The 21,120-nt window shown below is 39.1% G+C and overlaps 1 protein-coding gene across 5 annotated transcripts in view; it reads left to right on the top strand.

The window, feature by feature from the left end:
* il1rapl1a (interleukin 1 receptor accessory protein-like 1a) overlaps window positions 1-21,120 on the top strand; it is a 257,504-nt gene that overhangs the window by 80,052 nt on the left and 156,332 nt on the right. For all 5 annotated transcript variants that reach the window (XM_028436788.1, XM_028436786.1, XM_028436787.1 and 2 more), the window contains exon 3: window positions 15,346-15,631. In XM_028436788.1, coding sequence (XP_028292589.1) covers window positions 15,346-15,631 — 286 coding nt within the window. The remainder of the gene's footprint in view (window positions 1-15,345; window positions 15,632-21,120) is intronic.

Here is a 21,120-nt window from a genome sequence, read left to right as displayed (position 1 = left end):
CGGCACAGAAATCTGAGATTTCATTTGGTTTATAATGAGAGCGTGAAGATGCACATACACTGAGGTATGGGCAGGAAATGTTTTTCTAATGTAATTTAATGAGTGTAAAAGCCCCCAGTCCATTTATGATATATGGAAAAGCACAGCCATGTGTGCTTAAAGTGTATATTTGTGGCGATTCAGTGTTTTAGAATACACAGTGGATACAACAATGGCAACATAAAGCATCTTGGGAAAAGCTCCAAATCAATACGAAACAAAAAGTAGAGCACGACTATGAATTAAATAGCCAGACCAAAACAGGGAGAAAAAAAATCAGAAAAAGAAGGAAATGACCACGGAAAGAGAGAATTATTTGTAGCCATCGCTTAGACTTGACATTTCAGTGCAGGAAAACCACAACTTACACCGTGTTCCTGTAAATTAGGCATGGAACAAGTCTGTTTTAGATGCGAAGGGAGTTCATAAAGGGCCTCACCAAGCAATTTGAAACTACATAAACCCAACTTTAGCACATCTGCTACAGCCACCACATCTATAAAACAGATGATAAAAAGGCTTTGCAGCACACAACTTATCATCAATAACTCAGCTGATCATGAATTACATTGCCTGGATGTGTTAACTATTGTAATGGTCTTCTGACAGGAATCCCCCAAAAGAGCATCAAACAGCTACAGCTGGTTCAGAACACTGCAGCTCGGGTCTTAACCAGAACAAAGAGGTCAGAGCACATTACTCCAGTTTTAAAGTCTTTACACTGGCTCCCAGTCAGCCTCAGAATAGACTTTAAAGTTCTGCTGCTGGTGTATAAATCTGTGAATGGGTTTGGTCCAGAATACATCAGTGACATGTTAGTCAGGTATGAACCCAGCAGGTCTCTCAGATCTATGGACACAGGTCAGATAGTGGAGCCCAGAGCTCACAGTAAACATGGTGATGCTGCTTTTAGTTGTTATGTTTAAAAGAAGTGGAACAAACTGCCAGCAGAGCTGAAGTCAGCGTCAACATTTTTAAATCAAAGTTAAAGACACTCTTTTTCTCTACTGCATATGATTGAGAGGGATATTTTTGGTCATGTTGTTGATGTCATGTGTTTGTTGATGATTTTACTGATGATTTTAATTGATTTAACTGATGATTTTAATTGATTTTACTGATGATTTTAAATGTTCTTATTTATTTTAAACAATTGAATGTTTTATGATGTAAAGCAAATTGAGTTGCCTTGAGTATGAAATGCGCTATACAAATAAATTTGCCTTGCCTTGCCTTAACTTCTGACATGGTTTGTTTTACTTTGAAATGGCACAAACACACTGACAACACCCATGCATGTGTCATTACTGTTGTTTTTGTCTTGGATTTTTTTTTTTTAGATCTTCACTGAAATAACAGTCAGTCCACATCACTTTACAGCTTATTACCAACATCTAGTCATTGCAAGGGATTCAAGCAACACTGTGGTATGAACAGTGCTACACACGACACCAAATGCTGCAGTTAGTTATCTATATATACTTTAAAATAGAGAATATATGTTTTGTGTAATGAAGATAAATTGTATTGTATTGCAGAACTATTTGTGACCAAAACTGATTACTGACTAACTACAGTTAGATGTCCAAGGCTGTTTATTTGGAGTTTTCATAGATCATAAAAATGTAGATCACAAACTTTCAAATGGTGTATAACATACACTGCTAAAAGGAACACTTAAACAACACACATTTCTGGGAAATCAACCTGTCCAGTTAGAAACAACAGTGATTGTGAATCAATTTCACCTGCTGTTGTGCAAATGGAACAGACAACAGGTGGAAATGAGAGGTCATTATCAAGGCAAGGAATGGTTCTGCAGGTGGTGATCACAGACCATATTTATGTCCTCTCCCTGCTTCAGGCTGATTTTTGGTCACTATTGCAATTTTTGTCAAAGCCCTCCCAACTAGATGTAGCAGGAGGTGATGTCTACAACCCACAGATGTTTTTGAGGTAGTGCAGCTGCTGTGTTTGTCAGCACAGAGTCAAGAGCATGGAGGAGATACCAGGAGACGGACCAGTAAACCAGGATACGTTGAGGGGCCTGTAAAAAGACAACAAACCCAGCAGCAGAACCACTATCTGCTCCCTAGTTCAAGGAGGAACTGCCAGAGCTCAACTAAATGACACCCATCAGGCCAGTAATCTACATGGTCCTACGCAAACTGTCAGAAACAGATGGGTGTCATGTGGGTGATATGAGGGCCTGACGTCCACAAGTGGAGCCTGAGCTTACAGCCCAACAGCGTGCAGGGCCATTGACAGAAAACGCCAAAATTGGAAGGTTTGCTATTGGTTTATAGTGAGCACATGTGGACGTATGGGACAGACAGTGACGTGCCGTGAGCACTAGGGTTGGGCAGGCAGGGCTTTGCAAATCGAGACCACAAATGTCGACACCAATGACAATTTCATATGTTTTGGCTGGCAAGTGTTAATCTAACAAAATCAAGATCATAAAACACCATTAAAGAAACTAAAACTGTTATTCAATAGCAGCCTCCATACTCTCCCAACAAGATATATCTCATGACACGACAGGGCATTCATTGTTTGTGTTGGAAACACAGAGAAAATAACATTTTGTACCATTCACTGTGGAAAGTACAAACAATTTTCTGGCCTTTCTTTTGCTGAAGGTCTGGTAGCTCAGGTGTTGGTCTCCCATCTCAAAAGAAAGTTATGAAAATGTCTGTCGTCCTTCCTGTAGTGTTATCCCGCCCACTAGCTCGAGAACGTAGCAGCGGCCACTCTGTATCAATTCACTAATGCACTGTGAACGTACATATAGCATTTAGCATAGCACGGTTACGTGAATGCGGAAACACATTGATACACTGATATGAGGGTCAGAAGCACAGCAGCCGTGTGCCTTCAGGAGAGGGTGTGGCCTCCTCCTGCCTTACTGATACAGCGCAGGAGTGAGAGTGACTTGTGCAGCGTCTCTGTCGTATCAGGAGATAGTGGTGTTGAGTCATTTGGGATATGAAAAGCACAAAATGCTGACACTTTCAAAGGTATAGGTACTGAGGGCTATCAGAAATTGGAAAACAAAGTATAATTATATTATAATTAAAAGACATAATCAAAATATCAATTCACCCTTGGGTAAGCACTGCCTACCCTGACTGCACGTCACTAGGGACAGAATCTTGAGATGCTACGGAGAACGTTCTGCTGACTGCAAACTCCTCTAGAATGACCTGTTTGGCAGTAGGTCAGTGATGGTCTGGGGAGGCATTTCTTTGGAGGGTCTCACATTCCTCCATGTTTTAGCCAGAGGTCATTAGGTACCAGCATGAGATACTCAGACAGTGGCCTCAGTTATATAATGTTTTTTTAAATTCGGAATTCATTATTCAGAATTAAAGTGTTCGGATTCGTGTTTACAAGGAAATAGTAATTCTGAATTGAAGTTTACATGGAAAACACAACAGACCTTTTTTTTGTCAGCTTCAACATTGAAGACCACATAATAAGAACTGTTTTCACCTTTATTTTGCTTGTAGTTTTGAACCAGTAGTTTGACATTAACATACGGTTTCACTTTGGTCAGCTGAGGAGGAGAAGCAGATAGATTACCGGAGAAGGGAGGTAGATGACCGTACTTTGGCCATTTTGTGTTTTCCAATAATCATTATGTTAACGTTGGCTGTGATTTTACACAGGGGTTGACATGACTGTATGGCAGTGAGTCTGACAAGCACATTTGGTTTTTAGTTAATGTTATTGGACCAACTTCAACAGTAATCATTCTTTCTTTTTTTACATTCAGGATGTAGATCACAAGTAGCGTATTTATGCATGGCCACACTTTCCAACGCACTATCCAGAGTGAGAATGTGGATATTTTTGCAGAGCAGTTTAAAGATGGTTTGCCTATAGCAAGACACTGTGAAAGCCAAAAGAACAACCGTGGGTGCTCACGTTTTTTTCTCTCTCACACACAGTCCTGTTGTTTAGCTTTCAAATGATCAGATCTACCCCCACAGCTCCTACATCGAACTCTTCACTGGCTTGTCAGGATAATGGATAACCTCATATCCAGTTTTGATGCTCTCTCAGTTGAAAAATGTCTCCTCTAAGACCTACAATAACAATGTCATGACGGCTGTTTTAAAGTTTCAGGTACCGTTTTGTTATTATGGTATTGAGTCGAAAGAAAAATCAATAATGACAACTTTTAATTGTTTTATCAATGTTCTGTCATTGACAGAAATGTCTGCAAACTACACTTAGGATGCATTAGTGTCCTCCGTCACCCATTCCACATGATGATGCTTCCTGTTTTGGTTTTAAATGTTCACAGTAGTCTTTTATGCTGGTTGGATTGTGATTGTTGACTTTGTTGGATACAAGGCTTTCAGCCAAGTCTAACCACTCACTAAAATTATTTCTTTACTTTCAATAAGTATCCCTGGCAGAATTACAAGTAAAATTTCCATCTGAAAGCACATGCAAAAGCACACACATTATTCATCCTGATCCACCAGTGTCATCATGAGTATGAAGAAGATAAATAGTTAACAGCACTATACCTGAACTGCAGAAGACTGTCAGTCATTGTCACATCTAAATCACACGCTGCATGATTTATTCATTTGGTGTTTTCCATTTGTATTTGACAAAGACAACTGGGAATAAAGTTACATTAGCACACACTTAAATCAAGGCAACTTTAATAATAGTGGAGGCCACAAAAATGTGGTTGTATCATAGGGCCCCTTTATTAACATGTCAGCATTTAGCATGATTACCAATCTGTGCATTAATATAGGACAAAATAAATGGTTTGTGTTACATATACTGTACATATATAACACAATCCCTTTTTGTTAAAATGTTGAGTCATTTTGTTGTTGTTTTGTGTATTTCTCTTTTATTTCTGTGTATTCTAATTCCAAATAAATACTGTAATAATCCTAGCGGCAAATTCCAAAATGGTATATAATTGTAATTTTGTCAATTATATTACGTATATATTTTTTTATTTATTTTTTTTTTTTTTTTGGTGTGTGTATTTTTGTAGTAGTTTGGTGTTTTTTGGAGTAATTCTTGCATATTTTTGATTTTGCACAGTATCTTTATTGATTTTTTTAAAAATTGTTTAGTATATACAATGGACAAGAAGCAAATAAAACAAAAATAAACAAAACAAAGCAAAAACAAAAAAAAAAAAAAACAAGGGCTATCAGTCAAGATGATATAGAACTCTGCATCGCGAGCACGTTATGTCTCAACAAGCCTTTAAAAGAAAAATGGTAAGCTGTACACACGTCTCACTGTCCAGAAATGTGATCAACTCGGGCCAGATAGTCCAAGAAAGGTTGCCAGATGTTGGAAAACTTATAAAGACAGCCCATCATGCCGTATCGGATCCTCTCCATGCGCAGTACACGTGAGTTCAGCAAGCCAGGTTTCAAACTGAGGTACAATGTCTAATTTCCAAAGGTTCAATATTGCTTTCTTAACAATGATCATCCATACATTATTGTGCACTCTACAGAGAGACTGTGATTTTGTAGAGATGAGGAATACCCAAACAATGCTATCTCTGGGTCAGGTTTAAAAACACAGTTCTTTGCAAAGAATTCACAATTCTTGCATATTTTTGATTTGATTTTGTTTATTCTTGCTGTTGTTTTGTGTATTTTTCTCTGATTTTGTGTATTTGTTTTGAGGGCTGCACAAAATTAGACCTAGGGCCGCGTGTAGCCCCTGAGCCGCCAGTTGCCCATGCCTGATCTAAGGACATCCAGCCCAGATAAAACACTTTAGCGAGAAAACAGAACGCATAACGTATGAGCCTTTGCAAAGGATACTATTCTAGTCATTAAGACAGAAGTCAATTAAATTTACTCTGAGGCATTTTGGGGCTGAAACAGAGGGAGCCATTGTCTAACATAATCAATTTGGTTGTTACTTTGAATACTTTATGAACTATTTTCTGTATTGTCATTATTAAATCATGTTCATTTAATGGTTTCAGTTGTTTTTGGTACTTAAATTGTGCAGCGACACAAGCAATTTGAACAAATGGCTGTAAGGTTATTGGTCACTAGTTTTATCCTAGGGTTTACCTCTGAGTGCAATGAGTAATAATCAATTTTATTAAGGGGTAAGCACACATTTTACTGCACAATTGCAAACCATAGAAATCAAGGGGATTTTCACTTAACATTTCAATAGTGATTTCTTATTTATTTATTTTTGTTCATTGAAAACATCCTTTCATATTTCCTAGGTAACCACATTTTTATTGAAGTATTTTTTTTCATATATAATAGCAATCATTATTCATTATTTCTTGAGATTATTCGATGACACCAAAGAGAAAGATGAGAACGATGTGTGAAAAGGAATGCATAGGGTGAAAGAGACGGAGACGTGCACGTGGGTGTAAGCCGAGGAGGTTATAGAGATATAAGATTGACTGGAGACTGAAAGTTATTATGCGTTGTAATGTACATAAAGATCATAGAATGTCTTCCTGGACGAAAACCTGCCGCCCACCCAACATCTAATAATTACTCTTCATCAGTAGCACAGGTAGTGATTAGAGAAGAGAACATCTAGTGAAGGTCACCTCTAAGCGAATTTGAGAATATAGAAAACCACTGTAGAACAATTATGCTGTGCGAAAAGAATGGTGGGAGTTTGCTTATGGGAGCGAAACTGTAAATGTTTACTTATCTGACATATAGCCCACCCACTCTGTGACCACGTGCTCCAACTTAGGGTGACTGAATGGGTGCTTTAGCCTCTTTATGCCATACATGCAAGTTAATTTATTCTAGCTCAGGGGTGTGTGGATGCAGGATATATTAAAGGCCCAGCTAGAAGTGCACAATTGTGCAGTTTATTTTTCTTCTCCCAGCCATAGACATTTCTGAAGCATCATGTAATGGAAGGGAATCAGCAGCAGTAAAAGAGTCTGCAGTGCACAGTGCTGCGGTAACATGCAGAGAACTGGAGGCCACTTTCCTTTAGACTGACAGCTGTGTGGGACTGTGTCCATACAGAAACATCCTTTGCAATACAGGCTTGTCCAAGAGTGGCTAAAAAGAACTGCTACAAATGTGTGATGTCCCAAGGGTGCAGGGAGGAAAACCTGAGGATGTGTATGTGTGAGTAGAGCTCTGTGTGTGTGCGTGTGCTGTCAGCAGAGAGTGAGAGGTGGGGACTGCAGTATTCCTCCTGTGGGAAGCATTGATTTTTTTTTTCGGCTCAGCATGGAGATGTGGGAAATGTCAAACTCTAATTGAGTTGATAAAACAGTTTTGTGTCTCAGAAATAAATATGGTTTTCCTCCACAAAAGGCCACAGCGTTGGACAAGTCCCGTTGGACGTGAGTGAAGAATGAAAGGTCTCCTTGTTGTGTGCGTGCTTGTCTCTTTACCCTTCTTATGCATGTGGCGTTCTTCTCTCAGACAGTGCATGGCTGCAGATCAGGAAGGGTTCACAGAAGTCTGCAGTAGTAGTGCTGTTGGATTAAGTGTTTTTCAGGATTTTGAGATGTTCAGAAAAAAGCGTTTTGTTAGAGCCTAAAGAGTAGAAATGGAGATACTGGCCGTGTTCCAAATGGCATACTAACGTACTTCTAATACTAAGTTTGACCTCAGAATTATTATAGTATGAAAAGATTGCGTGCGAGAAATACCCGGATGTATAGGGACCTCACAGTTACATGACACCTAGCTGAGTGTTAGCCATTTTGACGGTCAACGACAGAGCGTTGCACTATTTATCATCTGAAAAACTTAATTAGAAGAAACAATTACAACAAATTTTGGTTTTAGAATCAAAAATTGAAAATTATCTGATTTTTAGTTGTTTGTTTGTCCCTTTTTGACCCTGATGAAGAAATATGCCTTGAATTTGAAAAATGGAAATCAAATAACCACTCGTATTTTGTTTTTCAATTTCCTTTTTTGAATGGAAAATTTAGTGACCAAAACATACACTGACTTACCAGTAGTGACTCTGTAGCTAACTGAGCTGTTCCACGGCTTTCTTCTCTACTCTTTATTCTGTTTCTAGCTAATGTTGGTAGGTTTTTTTCACTGCTACAAAAAACTAAAAATGTAAAAAAAAAAAGTAGTCAACGATACACCGTTAGAACTAGGGGTGTGAAAAAAAAATAGATCTATCTATAGATATATCGCAATATTTGTGTATTTGTGCAATATTTCATTGATTACAATGCTTTCAGTGTGTTGCAATGGTTACTTAATGCTCGTGATTTTATCATGGCAGTGTGTAATGCCTGCAACAAGTAATTTTATTTTCATATATTCTGTTCAGATCAGTGATTAAACTAACACAATAGGATAAATAATAAATAATTTTGTGCATTATCAGTAACTCAGGGTGATTTATCTTTAATGTTGTCATGGTTACTTTGAGATTCTACAGTTGTTTCAGTGAAAATGATCTTGTTGCACTTTATTTTATGATGGCAGTGAGTAAACCTGCATTTTCTTTTTTTCAGTGAAAATGTGCAAAAACACTAATAAATAATCAATAGGATGTTTTGAAGCAAATAGTTTTGACTCAGTTTGTGCCGTGAATGACCAATATCTTCCGATGAACATTTACAGTAACTTGATTTTTCATCTCTACGTTTAATTTTGATATTAACTGGGTAGAATAAAGCAATATATTGCGATACATCGCGATAATGTAGTATCGTGATATGTATCGTATTGCAACATCCTTCCCAGTGAGAACCGTGGCAAAATGCACAATCTTCTTATCATAAAGGGCGACAGCTAAACGTTTGATTAACAATTGATTTCATGTTTAAATAAAAAAAAAAAAAAAAATTTAAAAATTAGGAGCCTGGTGTGTCCGGCTGACGACAAGCTAACGTTGAATGTTTGATACTGCACACATACATTGCAAATTTCTATGGCAACATTAAGTCCCAAACTAACATAGAAATCATTCATTAGCTTTTAAGGGGACCACTTATCTGATCCAAAATGAAGACTGCTGTTACGACCCGAGTGCTCAAAAGGGCACCCGGACAGCAACAGACGGTCAAACAGCAGCAAAGACAGTTCAGTGTTTAACAGAGTTTTATTCATCGTTACAACAGGACAAACATTTCCCAGGTGGGGAAGGTGAGGACTGGGAGGTTAGTGCCAAAGAAATGAAAACAACAAAACAAACCAGGCCCTAGCAAACTCTTGCACTCCAATATGAAAAAGAACAAACTAAAATGCTGACTAACTAACTAAAGAAGAGGCCAAAACATACATGGGGTGGCACCAACCACTTACCTAGTGTTTCTAGACACAAAATTCCTCGGTGTGTAAAATGTAAGAGGTACCTCGTCTTACCTAACCCTACACCTTACCGCCACACTGAGAACCAAACAAAAGGTAAGGCCACCATGCAAAACAGCTCTCTCCTGACTGCTCATCAAAACTTCCTCTGAAGACCTCCTTTCAGTGTGCTGATCGAGCCCTTATGTACTGCAGGGCTCTAACGAGGCCAGGTGAGCAAAGCTGCAGCCAGCTGATTAGCCTGCTAAAAAAAAAAAAAAAAAAACAGGAGGATCACAACAGTGTCAAGTTCACTTGCACGTAACACCCCCACCCTTTTAAGCTCACACACAGCTTGACAAAGCTAAATTTTTCGAAAACAGATCTCAAAGTGCCCGTGACAGAGCATCCGCAATTACATTGTCCAAACCCTTTTTATGACAGATCTCCAAGTTGTACTCCTGTATGATCAACGACCATCTCATAAGCCGCTGGTTGTAGTTTTCCATCCTGGAAAGAAAGACTAAAGGGTCATGGTCTGTATAAACTTTAATCGGCTGTGGACTGGACCCGAGGTAGGCCTCAAAATGTTGTAAAGCCAACAATAAGGCTAAAGCTTCTTTTTCAATGGTCGCATACAATCCAAAATTACCTTCTCATTCGGCTCATCAACCCTGGTATAGGGCATAGAGGGGCAGGTGGAATAACCTGATTTGGCTTTCCTGCAACTTGACAGACATGACATGTTTGACAGTAACATACAACATCAGCCTTAAGCCCTGGCCAGAAGAAATGCCCAAGGACTCTGTTATACGTTTTTGTAATGCCCATGTGCCCTGACCAAACGTGATCATGAGCGAGAGACAGTACCTGAGAACGATAGACGGTAGGAACTACAACCTGATACACAGCAGTCCAGTCTCCATCTTCAGAGATGTCACTGGCCCACCGACGCATGAGCAACCCATCGTCGAAGAAGTGTGCTGATCGAGCCCTTATGTACTGCAGGGCTCTAACGAGGCCAGGTGAGCACAGCTGCAGCCAGCTGATTAGCCTGCTAAAAAATCAGAGGAGGATCACAACAGTGTCAAGTTCACTTGCACGTAACACTGCAAAATGTGTTGAGTTGAGTTGGAAGCCAAACACGGCCATCAGCGTTTTGCCTGTTTATTGCCACCAGCCACTTGCTTTTCCGTTTATTTTCTTTTGGGATACGATATAAAGATATTCCTTTAGTAGGATCATGAATCTGATAGCATCCAACAGCACAACATCGCTCCGGCATATTAGCGACTACCTGTAGACCGTCAAAATGGCTGCTCCAAACGGCGTGATGTCACGCGGGATGTCCCTTTACTATATTGGGACATTTTTAGTATGCACGGTGGGCACACTAGTTAGACTCAACCGCCCCATGATGCATTGCGAGTGGACAGTCATGGGATGTAAAAATCGTCCTGGAACTGGCTTCACGCTAAAGATGGAACACCCCCTTTTCAAAATTAATTAATTCGGAATTAGTTATTCCGAATTAAATCATTCGGAATTAAAGTGTTCTGCTGTATGTTTACATGGAAATAGTAATTCCCAAACTGAGGTTTACATAGAAAACTGGTTTATTTGGCTTTAGTTAATTCCGCTTTAGGTCTGGGGGTTGGGATTGCTCTGATTGGACAGGGGGCGAACATGACGTATCACGCCAATCACGTCTATCGGGAAAAAACACACAACAAACTGTCTGCTGTATCACAGAAGACCACGCATGAGAACTGTTTTCACCTTTATTTTGATTGTAGTGTTAAAGGAACAGCTCGACAATAACACACTTTGGTCCACGGAGCGGAAGAAAGATGTGAACTAATCACCAGTAAACAAAGCCCAGTAAAACTCCAGAAAACAATAACCAGGAAAAAATAGTTGCTTCCTGGTAAAGATAGTAGCTCGGTCTATCACCCATCCGATGAAGCCGTTCCGTTTGCTGATCTCCATGTGTGATAAGTTCATGTGTCCGTGTTAATGTCCGTCCATCCCCTTTTTTTCATTATATCCACGTCTTTTAAGGCTCTTATTAAATAGTGTTGGCTCTATTCCGGGCCGCCATGTTGGATTATGTCGTCACCCAGCATCTCATTGCCGCAAGTTGCACATGCGCAGAACAACTGGAATTAAGTTAAAGCAGAATGCGTTGTTAACTGTTTAGAAGAAAGATTAATTATTTAATTCTGATAAAAACAGCCAACTAATTCGGAATTAAGCCTGATTTGGAATTAAATTAGCATTAGGAATGAAGTGTTTACAAGGTCAGGCTAAAGAGGAATTCACTTTTATTTCACTTTAAAGAAGAATTAAAGCTCCTATGTAAATGTGGCCACTGTGTGGTGAAGAAGGTGTATATAGAGGTGAATGAAACCTGTGCTTATTAGTGGATTACCATTCAGTGAGGACAGAGACCACCTACTGTGATCAATCGTAGGCTACCACCATGTCAGAAAAGAAGGATCAGTCATGGATTCAGCTTTTGTCTTCAAAAGATATTTTGAAGTTCTCAAATTAGTGACAGGACGATGAGGGTGAAGTTTATATTAGAATATGAGCGCACCGATATGTACAGGGCCCGGCTAATATTGAGGATGATGATTAGACTGGAACAGACATGCACACACACTCATATGGTCACATCATGGCTAAGTCTGCTGCAATAATCGTAGACATAATTAGGCAGACCACGATTCATATAGGGAATGCACACACATGCACACACACATTACCGATCTGATTAATTAAGAGTATTAATTACAAGTGGAGCTGTCCCTCTGAGGCTTTGTATCACTCACAGGCTGGCACACAGCAGGAGTCCAATTGCTTTATCTCACCACGCCATCACCACCCTTCCCACTCTCCTTGTCAAAATACACAAATGAACTTAGAAATATGCACCTGTTAGATAAACTAACAACAACTAATTAGTCAGAGACTGATAGGCTAGCTGGCCATATGTTAAAATGCAATGGTTTAGGAGCTAAGAAAGCATGGAAGTGGAACGATACATGTTTCCCTTTGGGATAGGACCAGTATCTTTGATTTTTGTCAGATTTCTTTTCAGCCCTGTGCTTTTTAGCTCACCATTTCTCCCATCTCAACCTTGTTATGCATCAACAGCGAAAGTAGACCACGTGTATTTTATATATATCGGCCTCAAACATGCAGCTTCTATCTGCATGGCATGCTTGAGATTTTATCAGTAGACTTGAGTTACTGTTATTTCCTTGTGATGTACAGCCTGTGTATCAGTTCATGAACTGTGCTCTCTGTAAGATTTATGCCAACTATAACATGTTTTCCTTCATTCCTTTTGTTACATAGTTGTGAATAGCTTATTTTTTGCAACAACAAAACAGGTGAAGGGTTATAGCATTGGTTCTCAAACTTTTTTGGGTCAAATACCCCCTTTGTCTTATTTCTGAATCCAAGTACCCCCTTTGTCCCACATTTTGCTTAGAAAACTAATTAAGTGGAAAGAAACAGTATTTAGTGCAGTGGTTCCCATCCTTTTTTGGACCGTGACCCCATTTTGATTTCAAGAATTTCTGGTGACTCCAAAGACCTTTTTTTTTTTTCTAGAATTAGTTTTTGATCATTTTGAGCTCAGATTTTTTTTTAATTTTATTTGTTTTATTTTTTACCTCATTTTAGTTGAACGAGATTCATATTACACAAAGTAAAGGTATAGAAATACAATAGTTTAAAATTGTGCTTTAATTAAAAAAAATAAATAAATAATTACAACATTTCAAATATCTGTTTTAATTTTTCAGAAATTTCAAGCAAGCCCATTTAAACTCCAGGCGACTCCACATGGGGTCCCGACCCCAATGCTGAAAAAACACTGATTTAGTGTGAATAGATTTATTTCCATAGTTTTTATCATTTCCAGTCATCTCACGCCTGGGGTGGAACCAAGACTGACTATTTAATTGCTAATTTTCCATTCTCTCTCTCTCTGTCTCTCTCTCTCTCTCTCTCTCTCTCTCTCTCTGTCTCTGTGTCTCTGTCTCTCTCTGTCTCTCTCTGTCTCTCTCTGTCTCTCTGTGTCTCTCTGTGTCTCTGTGTCTCTGTCTCTCTCTGTCTCTCTCTGTCTCTCTCTGTCTCTCTCTCTCTGTCTCTCTCTCTGTCTCTCTCTCTCTCTCTCTCTGTCTCTCTCTCTCTGTCTGTCTCTCTGTCTCTATCTCTCTCTCTGTCTCTCTGTCTCTCTCTCTCTGTCTCTCTCTCTCATACCCCTTGCAGTGCCATAGCGTACCTCTAGGGCAGTGGTTCCTAAACTTTCCACAGTCCTGTACCCCTTCAGGCATTTAACCTGAAGCCATGTACCCCCTACTTCTGCACACTTAAAAAACATAATAATGTAATGTCATACAATGTAGCCCTACAGTGAATTTTACCTATCCTGTTGAGATATCATAATTATAATAGAATAATTATAACTAGAAGATTTGCATTTCCTGAAGAAAATGCATGCTTTTGTCCCACTTTTTCATCTAAATATGAGGGCGCTGCAAATGCGCCCTGGTGTTTTGATGTGTGTTCTTTCGCTCCAACTATCGAGTTAAATTCCTTGTACAGTTTTTAAACTGTACCTGGCTAATATAATCCTTTCTGATTCTTTCTGATTCTGAGGATGCAGGTGCTGGCTTAGCTTATCATCGGCATTAGCATTAACTTAGCAATAGCATTAACCTAGCATCAACATTAACATTAGCATAGCAATAGCATTAGCCTAGCATTAATATTGGCCTAGTGTTAGCTTCAACGTAGCATTATCATTAGCCTAGCAATAGCATTAACCTAGAAATAGCAAGAACCTATCAATAGCATTAACATTAACAGTGCAATAGAATTAGCCTAGTATTAGCATTAGCCCAACATTAACATTGACCTAGCATTAGCCTAGCAATAGCATTAGCCTAGCATTAATATTAACCTAGCATTAGCCTAGCAATAACAATAACTTAGCATTAGCATTCACTTAGCATTAGCCTAGCATTCGCATTCACTTAGCATTAGCCTAACATTAACATTAACAACTGCTCTATTTATATTCTAGTTTCCAATGTTGTCATTGTTTTTGATTTTCATTCACGTACCCCCTATGACAATTTGTGTACCCCTGGGGGTACCTGTACCCCACTTTGGGAAGCAAGGCTCTAGGGGTACACATACCCCCATTTGAGAAACACTGGGTTATAGCATTCGGTCCAGAACGATGCAACTTCTCCTCGTCTGTATATTAAGTCAAATAATTATAAATTACAAAAGGAAAAATGACAGCTCATTTCATGATGATTTTAATTTAAGTATGTCTTCTCCAAGCCAAGCCACTTGACTCATTGTTTACCACATTTTCTTTGCATACACTAGTGGAACATCCTTCAACCCCAAAGTGGCGTGGCCTGTAAATGATCTACGGTGGCTCCGACAGGAATCCATTCTGGTTTAAAGGGACACTTCTATCCTCTCCAACCTCTCAGTTCCACTCTGGTTACATTTGCAGAGAAAACTATGACACAAGCTTTTAATTTGAAAGCAAAGTCAGTCGAGCACTACAGAAGAGAGAATGTGTCTCGCTGAAGTATCATAGAGTAGAAATGCATCATGAAGCATCCACATTTACTCTGTATTACATTCATAATGCTGCTGTACAAGTTGTGTATATTTGCATAGTGGGAAGAGTGTGTCTAATTACAGCGACAGCTATTTTATTAAGGCCATTCTTAAGAATAAGTAGAGAATTATATTGGTAATTTATGACTTGGTAATCTTCATCCCTCATATATGTCCTCGCTTAACGATGTGCTCAAAATTGCTCTATTGTTTGGCGATAAATGCAAAATTATCTCATATATGCAGTCATTTTTCCAGCGCTGCTTCTCGACGTGTTTACACATATATTATCTTTTTTTGCAATTGCCTAATTTTGTGCCTCATTCTTGCAACACATTTACTGAAAGTGCTCGTTTCTGTTTGTGTGTCTTTGCAGTGGATGGCTGCACGGACTGGTCGGTGGATTATTTGAAGTACCGAGTGCTTCAAGGAGAGCCGGTGCGGCTGAAGTGTGCCCTGTTCTACGGTTACATCCGAGCAAACTACAGCCAGGCACAGAGTGTGGGCCTCAGCCTCATGTGGTACCGCAGCTCCGGTCTTGGCCACAGTGACTTCGAAGAGCCAATCTCGTTTGATGGAGTGCGTATGAGCAAAGAGGAAGATGCCATCTGGTTCAGACCTGCTGACCTTCAGGATGTGGGCCTTTACTCTTGTGTCTTACGGTAAGTAAAAGAAAGCAGAGGTTTTGCATTAAAAGTCTTCTTTAGCTAGTTTAACTCAAACATTTATTGAGTCATTTCCTAATTTTTGCTCAGTGAATGCATTTGAGGCTAATTTATGAGTCCCGCGTTGCTGCAAAAGTGACTGGGTTAGTAAGCATATTTGGCTCCTTACAGACAAAAATTTCCAAAAGGTTTGTGGTTTGTGGTAATTCATTTGTAATGGTTACACAAGTGTCCTGAAAAATATGCAACGCTAAGGCAATAAAACAGCCATTTCAGCACCCTAAGCCTTTACGAAATTGATGGTGAGGTGATTGCAGGGACACAAACACATTCTAAACCAATTCAAAACTCTCAGTCTTCTGCTTTATTTTGCTTTTTTTTTTTTTTTTTTTAATTAGGATATGGATTAATTTAGTCTTGTCTTTTATCACTGCAGAAAAAAAAAATGAGAAAAAGTATTTGCATTATTTGTCAACGTCCACAAAGACCAAATTAAACAAATACGACTCAGTTTGTGTGATTTGTTGTCCTTTTTTGCCCTGTATCTCCTTTGTTCTCCTCTTTCCATCAGTTTCAGTGGCTTACCTGAGTACACAGTGCAAGTTTGCTTATGACAAATTGCAGGTGATTAATGATAAATTCTCTATTTGCTTACCACTGATTCTTGTCTCCCCTTCCTGAGAAATAAATGATCACCTGAAAAAAAAAAAGCTGAACACACACATTTATTTGTGGCTCTACTGCACATCCTCTGGAATGTTTCTAGATTTATTGATGTGTTTTTGGTCTTTCATCATCAAACATTTTCCGAGTGATTAAGCCCTAAGTTTTGACCAAATGGCAACCTGGTTACTTTGCATTGCATTAATCTCATCTCTGCAGCCACATCTTGAGGCTTTCTCTCCTGCTTTGATGCTACTTTGGTTTGCCATTTACTCCCTTGCCCCTTCAATGCAAACCTGTCAAGTGTTGGGAAACTCCCGTATTTTACCCCTCTTTCCCACCATCTTCCCGTATTAGTATTTTCCCGTAAATATCCCGTATTTTAATGGAATAATAATTAAAAGATGCCTTACTAAACTGAACGGCGTCACTAGCCTCACGAGAACTGCCTCCTGAGATAGCCTGAGTGGCAGTTGTCACGAGATTAGCGCTGACTGCGCCAACAAACCCGGAAACAACTCAGAAAAGAGATGATGAATGAAGACGTTCCGGCGGGAAAAAAAAGAAAAGAACTGGTGTAAATACGTTGTAAAATTTGACAGAGAGTTTTTCTTCCTAAAGAGCAGCAGGATGGGACACAGTTACTGTTTTCTGTTAGATTAGTAACTGAGATTTTAACGTTTACCACGGGGGAAGGAACCACCTAAGTCACCATGAAAAATCAGCCAATCACAAGCGTCACTATTATAAACTCCTTTCAAAAAGTGTTAAAGAATGTAAAGTCTGTAATAAATGTGTCTAATAAGTCATTAGTGAATACCAGAGAACCACATGAGTGAGCATGAGAAACTAAAAGAAAATATGTCATGAAAATAAAATGTTAATGTCTAACTTAAAGACAAGTAACGTGAAATTAACAGTAAATATGCAACGTGTTGACATGTATATAAACTGTAAGTATATTAAATAAACACGTGCTTCATATACCCATTTATGTTTTTATTTAGGCTGTTTTATAAATTAGGAATTAGGGCTGGGCGATGTATATCAAGTTTTCTATTTTGGCGATATAGAAAACTTTAATATTTCATATATATATATATAAATAATAGCTTATGTATCAAAATACTAGTTTTAGGAGTCGCTGCTTTTACTTCTCAGAAAAGCATGTAAAGCTCAGTTAGATGGATTTCTGAGTGCATATATTGTGCAGCTGTTAAAAAAGGTCGACCTACCAGATTCTAATCACATAATTGTATTTAATAAGTGGTTGACAAGTGGCTATTTTAGATTTCTTGTACACCTATCTTAAAATATAAGGAATACTGGAGCTTGGTTGGGCGGGTGGGATGGCTCGTGGTGGGTGCCAGAAAATTTCCCTTATTTTCAAATCCAAAACTTGACAGGTATGCTTCAATGGTTATAGCTTTCAACCCTGCTTTCATGCATCTGATGACCAATTCCTTGACAAGCTTCTTTGAGAAGGCATCTTCTAGGAAGTCTTCACGTACTGCAGACGGGGTCTGTTACAGCAGATTTCATTGGATCCTGAAAGGGTGACTAGGCAAACCAATTTATTTTGGTCTGTTCTCCCACTCAGGAACACCCACTCAGCTTCTTTGTTCATGGCTGTATCTAAGTTCTTAAGGACATGGGTATCACGCTGGACATACCAGTACTTTGCTCTCATGTAAAGATTTGACATATGTTCTTGCATGCATGTTTTTTCATTGTTGTAAACCTGTTGCCTGGCTTTCACATTCTGCAGAACCTCCCCTTGTTTAGAAATGTTACTTATTGTCTGTATTTCCCTTTTCTGTTACTGCATACAGTTTAGAGGGATGCTAGACCTGCCCTTTCACATCTCCCACAAATCCACTGTCGTAGTGTCATCACCCAACCTAGTCTACCCTCTGCTCTGCTTTCTAGTTTATGCCAACCTCACCTGCCGACTAGCTTTGAACCTTTTTTAGTGCTCTAAATTCCTTTATTGTCTTAATATAAAGTCAAATCAACCCACTTTGGCCTATGAAAATTAAACTTAAAAGATTCTAGATTTCAAGGCAGTTCAGTCTTTAGATGTAGCTCTTGTCATCTTGTACATTTGCATCTTATTACAACATTTCATTCAGGGTTTGGATTAAGGTGAGAACTCTCATTTGCAATCCCCCACCAGGAATAGCTACAACATGACGTGATGTGCAGCATGGATAAAAAAAAAAATAAAAATGTTTCATGCAGCACATAAAATATGAGAAAATCATCTTGCAGCACACCAAACATTAAAGTTTATTTTTTTTCAGTGTCATGGATTTTGTGAGACTGGGCTGAATGTTGGCATATGTTTCTTCAGAATTTCTAGCCTCCATGGCCATATTGAAAGAAGTTCTGCTTTATTAAAGGTGCTTCTGTTGAGTTGGCAGAAGGGTTTAAACCTTCTCTCACATCGTGATCAAACGCATTGTACGAGATTTACTTCTGAGCTGAAATCAATTGTCTTTCCATCAGAAAGTAAGCTTTAAGTCACACTTTGATCACCTGACCCGAAGCCTTTGCCCTGAAACTTTTAAAAGGAAGACAATGGAGTCTTTCTTCATTAAGTCAAATTAAAGTTTGTTAATGATGTTAACATGTACAATTTGAGGGTATTTTACATTTAGGGCGACCGTGGCTCAGGTGGTAGTGGGTCCTCTTCTGATCGAGAGGTTGGGGGTTCGATCCCAGTACCTGACTATGTGTCAAAGTGTCCTTGGGCAAGACACTGAACCCTAAGGTGCTCCCAGTGGTCGACTAGCGCCTTGCATGGCAGTCCTGTCCCACTGGTGTGTGAATGTGAGAGTGATTGGGTGAATGAGCTGATATGTAAAGCGCTTTGAGACTGCTTCAGTGTGGTGATAAAGCGCTATATAAAATCAAGTCCATTTACCATTTACATTTAGCTCCATTTGTCAAGCATTAATCATGTCATTATGGTCTAATGGTATGACTAATAGTATAATAATTACCTTATTGATTTGGGACTTGTTATATTAGGTTATTTGGTTATTTACATTTTATTTGATGAGGACTACATTGTTATGGCTGGAAAACTGAGAGCATTTCCAAAACGTATTTTTAAAGGAATGGTGTTTTCTGTGGTAAATTTGTTAAAATAAAAAAATGTATATGTCAAAAGTGGGATTCGAATCCACGTTAGCGGAAGGAAGAATCCTTGAGTGCGGCACCTTACACGGTGAAAACACAGGCACATAACGCTTATGTAGAAAAATTCCGGAAAAGTAGCCGTAGTCCCAGGGGCTATGGCTACGTTAACGTATCTCTCGACACTTTCTTTTAAAAACAACTTAAGTGGGTCTAATATCCTAAAAAAAACAACACCCTGTAAATATTGACCAGCAGGTGTCCTCAGTGAACAACGTCTGTAACTAAGGTATAAAAATAATCTTTCGTCAAATGTTACAATTTCCTGTCCTGCTTTTGTAAAACCAAGGGGCTTTATTGCCTGTTCTGAAATAGCCTGTTGCTGCTATTTTTTGACCATGATACAGCATTTACAACACATGATACAACACTCAAATCCGACCCATATCTGATGTTTTCAAATCAGAATAAACCACTTTCATATGGACTAGATTTTGGACTAGATTTTATATAGAGCTTTATCACCACTGAAACAGTCTCAAAGCGCTTTACATATCAGCTCATTCACCCAATCACTCTCACATTCACACACCAGTGGGACAGGACTGCCATGCAAGGCACTAGTCGACCACTGGGAGCAACTTCGGGTTCAGTGTCTTGCCCAAGGACACTTCGACACATAGTCAGGTACTGGGATCGAACCCCCAACCTCTCGATCAGAAGACGACCCTCTACCACCTGAGCCACGGTCGCCCATATGTGGTCCTGAATCAGATACAGAGTAGATTTTTTTCAATGCAACCTCAGTGTGAACGACCAAGGCGAATTTATTGCGTGTTTGATACGTTGTCATTATCAGCTGGAGCTGTGAGCTGTCCTCTCACCATGGTCCAGAGAGGGACAGACTTGGGACAGGCTTTAGGCATCCGCTATTGATACAATCTGTTTTCTGCACAAGAACATGGATTATCCTTAAATTTGATACATGGATTATGTAAATAGATCCACTGTCTCTTGCGAGCACTGTGCACCTGTGTTTGTTTTCAAATGCGCTGGTTATATGTCATTTGTATGAGGGAAAAATAGTTTTTAATTGTCGTTTTCAGGTCGGGCATGGATATAAATACCTAATGTCTCAGACCTGTCGGTTTCGGTTTTGCTCTGTCGGCTTCGGATCAAAGCTTGAAGGTTAATATTAATTGGTCTGTGTTTAAAAGAAAATCGGCACCACAAAAAGCCAAAACAAAATGCGACAATGCGCATGCGGTTCAGTTTGAAGCCGCAAACCGTTCACACTGGAGTCTGATACAGGTCACATTTTAAATAGTTTATGTGAACGGACAAAAAATCGAAATTGAACATTAAGATTTGCAGTGGGAACGTAGCCTATGAGGACTGTTGAGGTTTTTCTTTGAAATCGAGGCAGCACAGGCTTTCAAATGTGTCTGAGTTTGTTGTGAATGCTTTTATGGAGGAGATAAATGGTTATCTTTGTCCTTTTCTCTCTGGAAATTTAAGTCTAATTGCCAGTTTTCACGTCAAGGTGACTTCATTTACATAGCAATCTACATGTGCACCCTTTGACTCTTTCTTTCTTTCCCTTCACTGCTCTTTCTCGGTGTATTATCTCACACAAGGTCTGCACTGCTGATTCACATCCATCAATCTTCCTCCCGCTTGTC

The sequence above is a fragment of the Gouania willdenowi genome, chromosome 21, assembly GCF_900634775.1.
Source record: "Gouania willdenowi chromosome 21, fGouWil2.1, whole genome shotgun sequence".
In the NCBI taxonomy this organism is placed as follows: domain Eukaryota; kingdom Metazoa; phylum Chordata; class Actinopteri; order Blenniiformes; family Gobiesocidae; genus Gouania; species Gouania willdenowi.
Note: the sequence above shows the minus strand (reverse complement) of the source record. Positions and strands in the feature narration are given on the sequence as shown.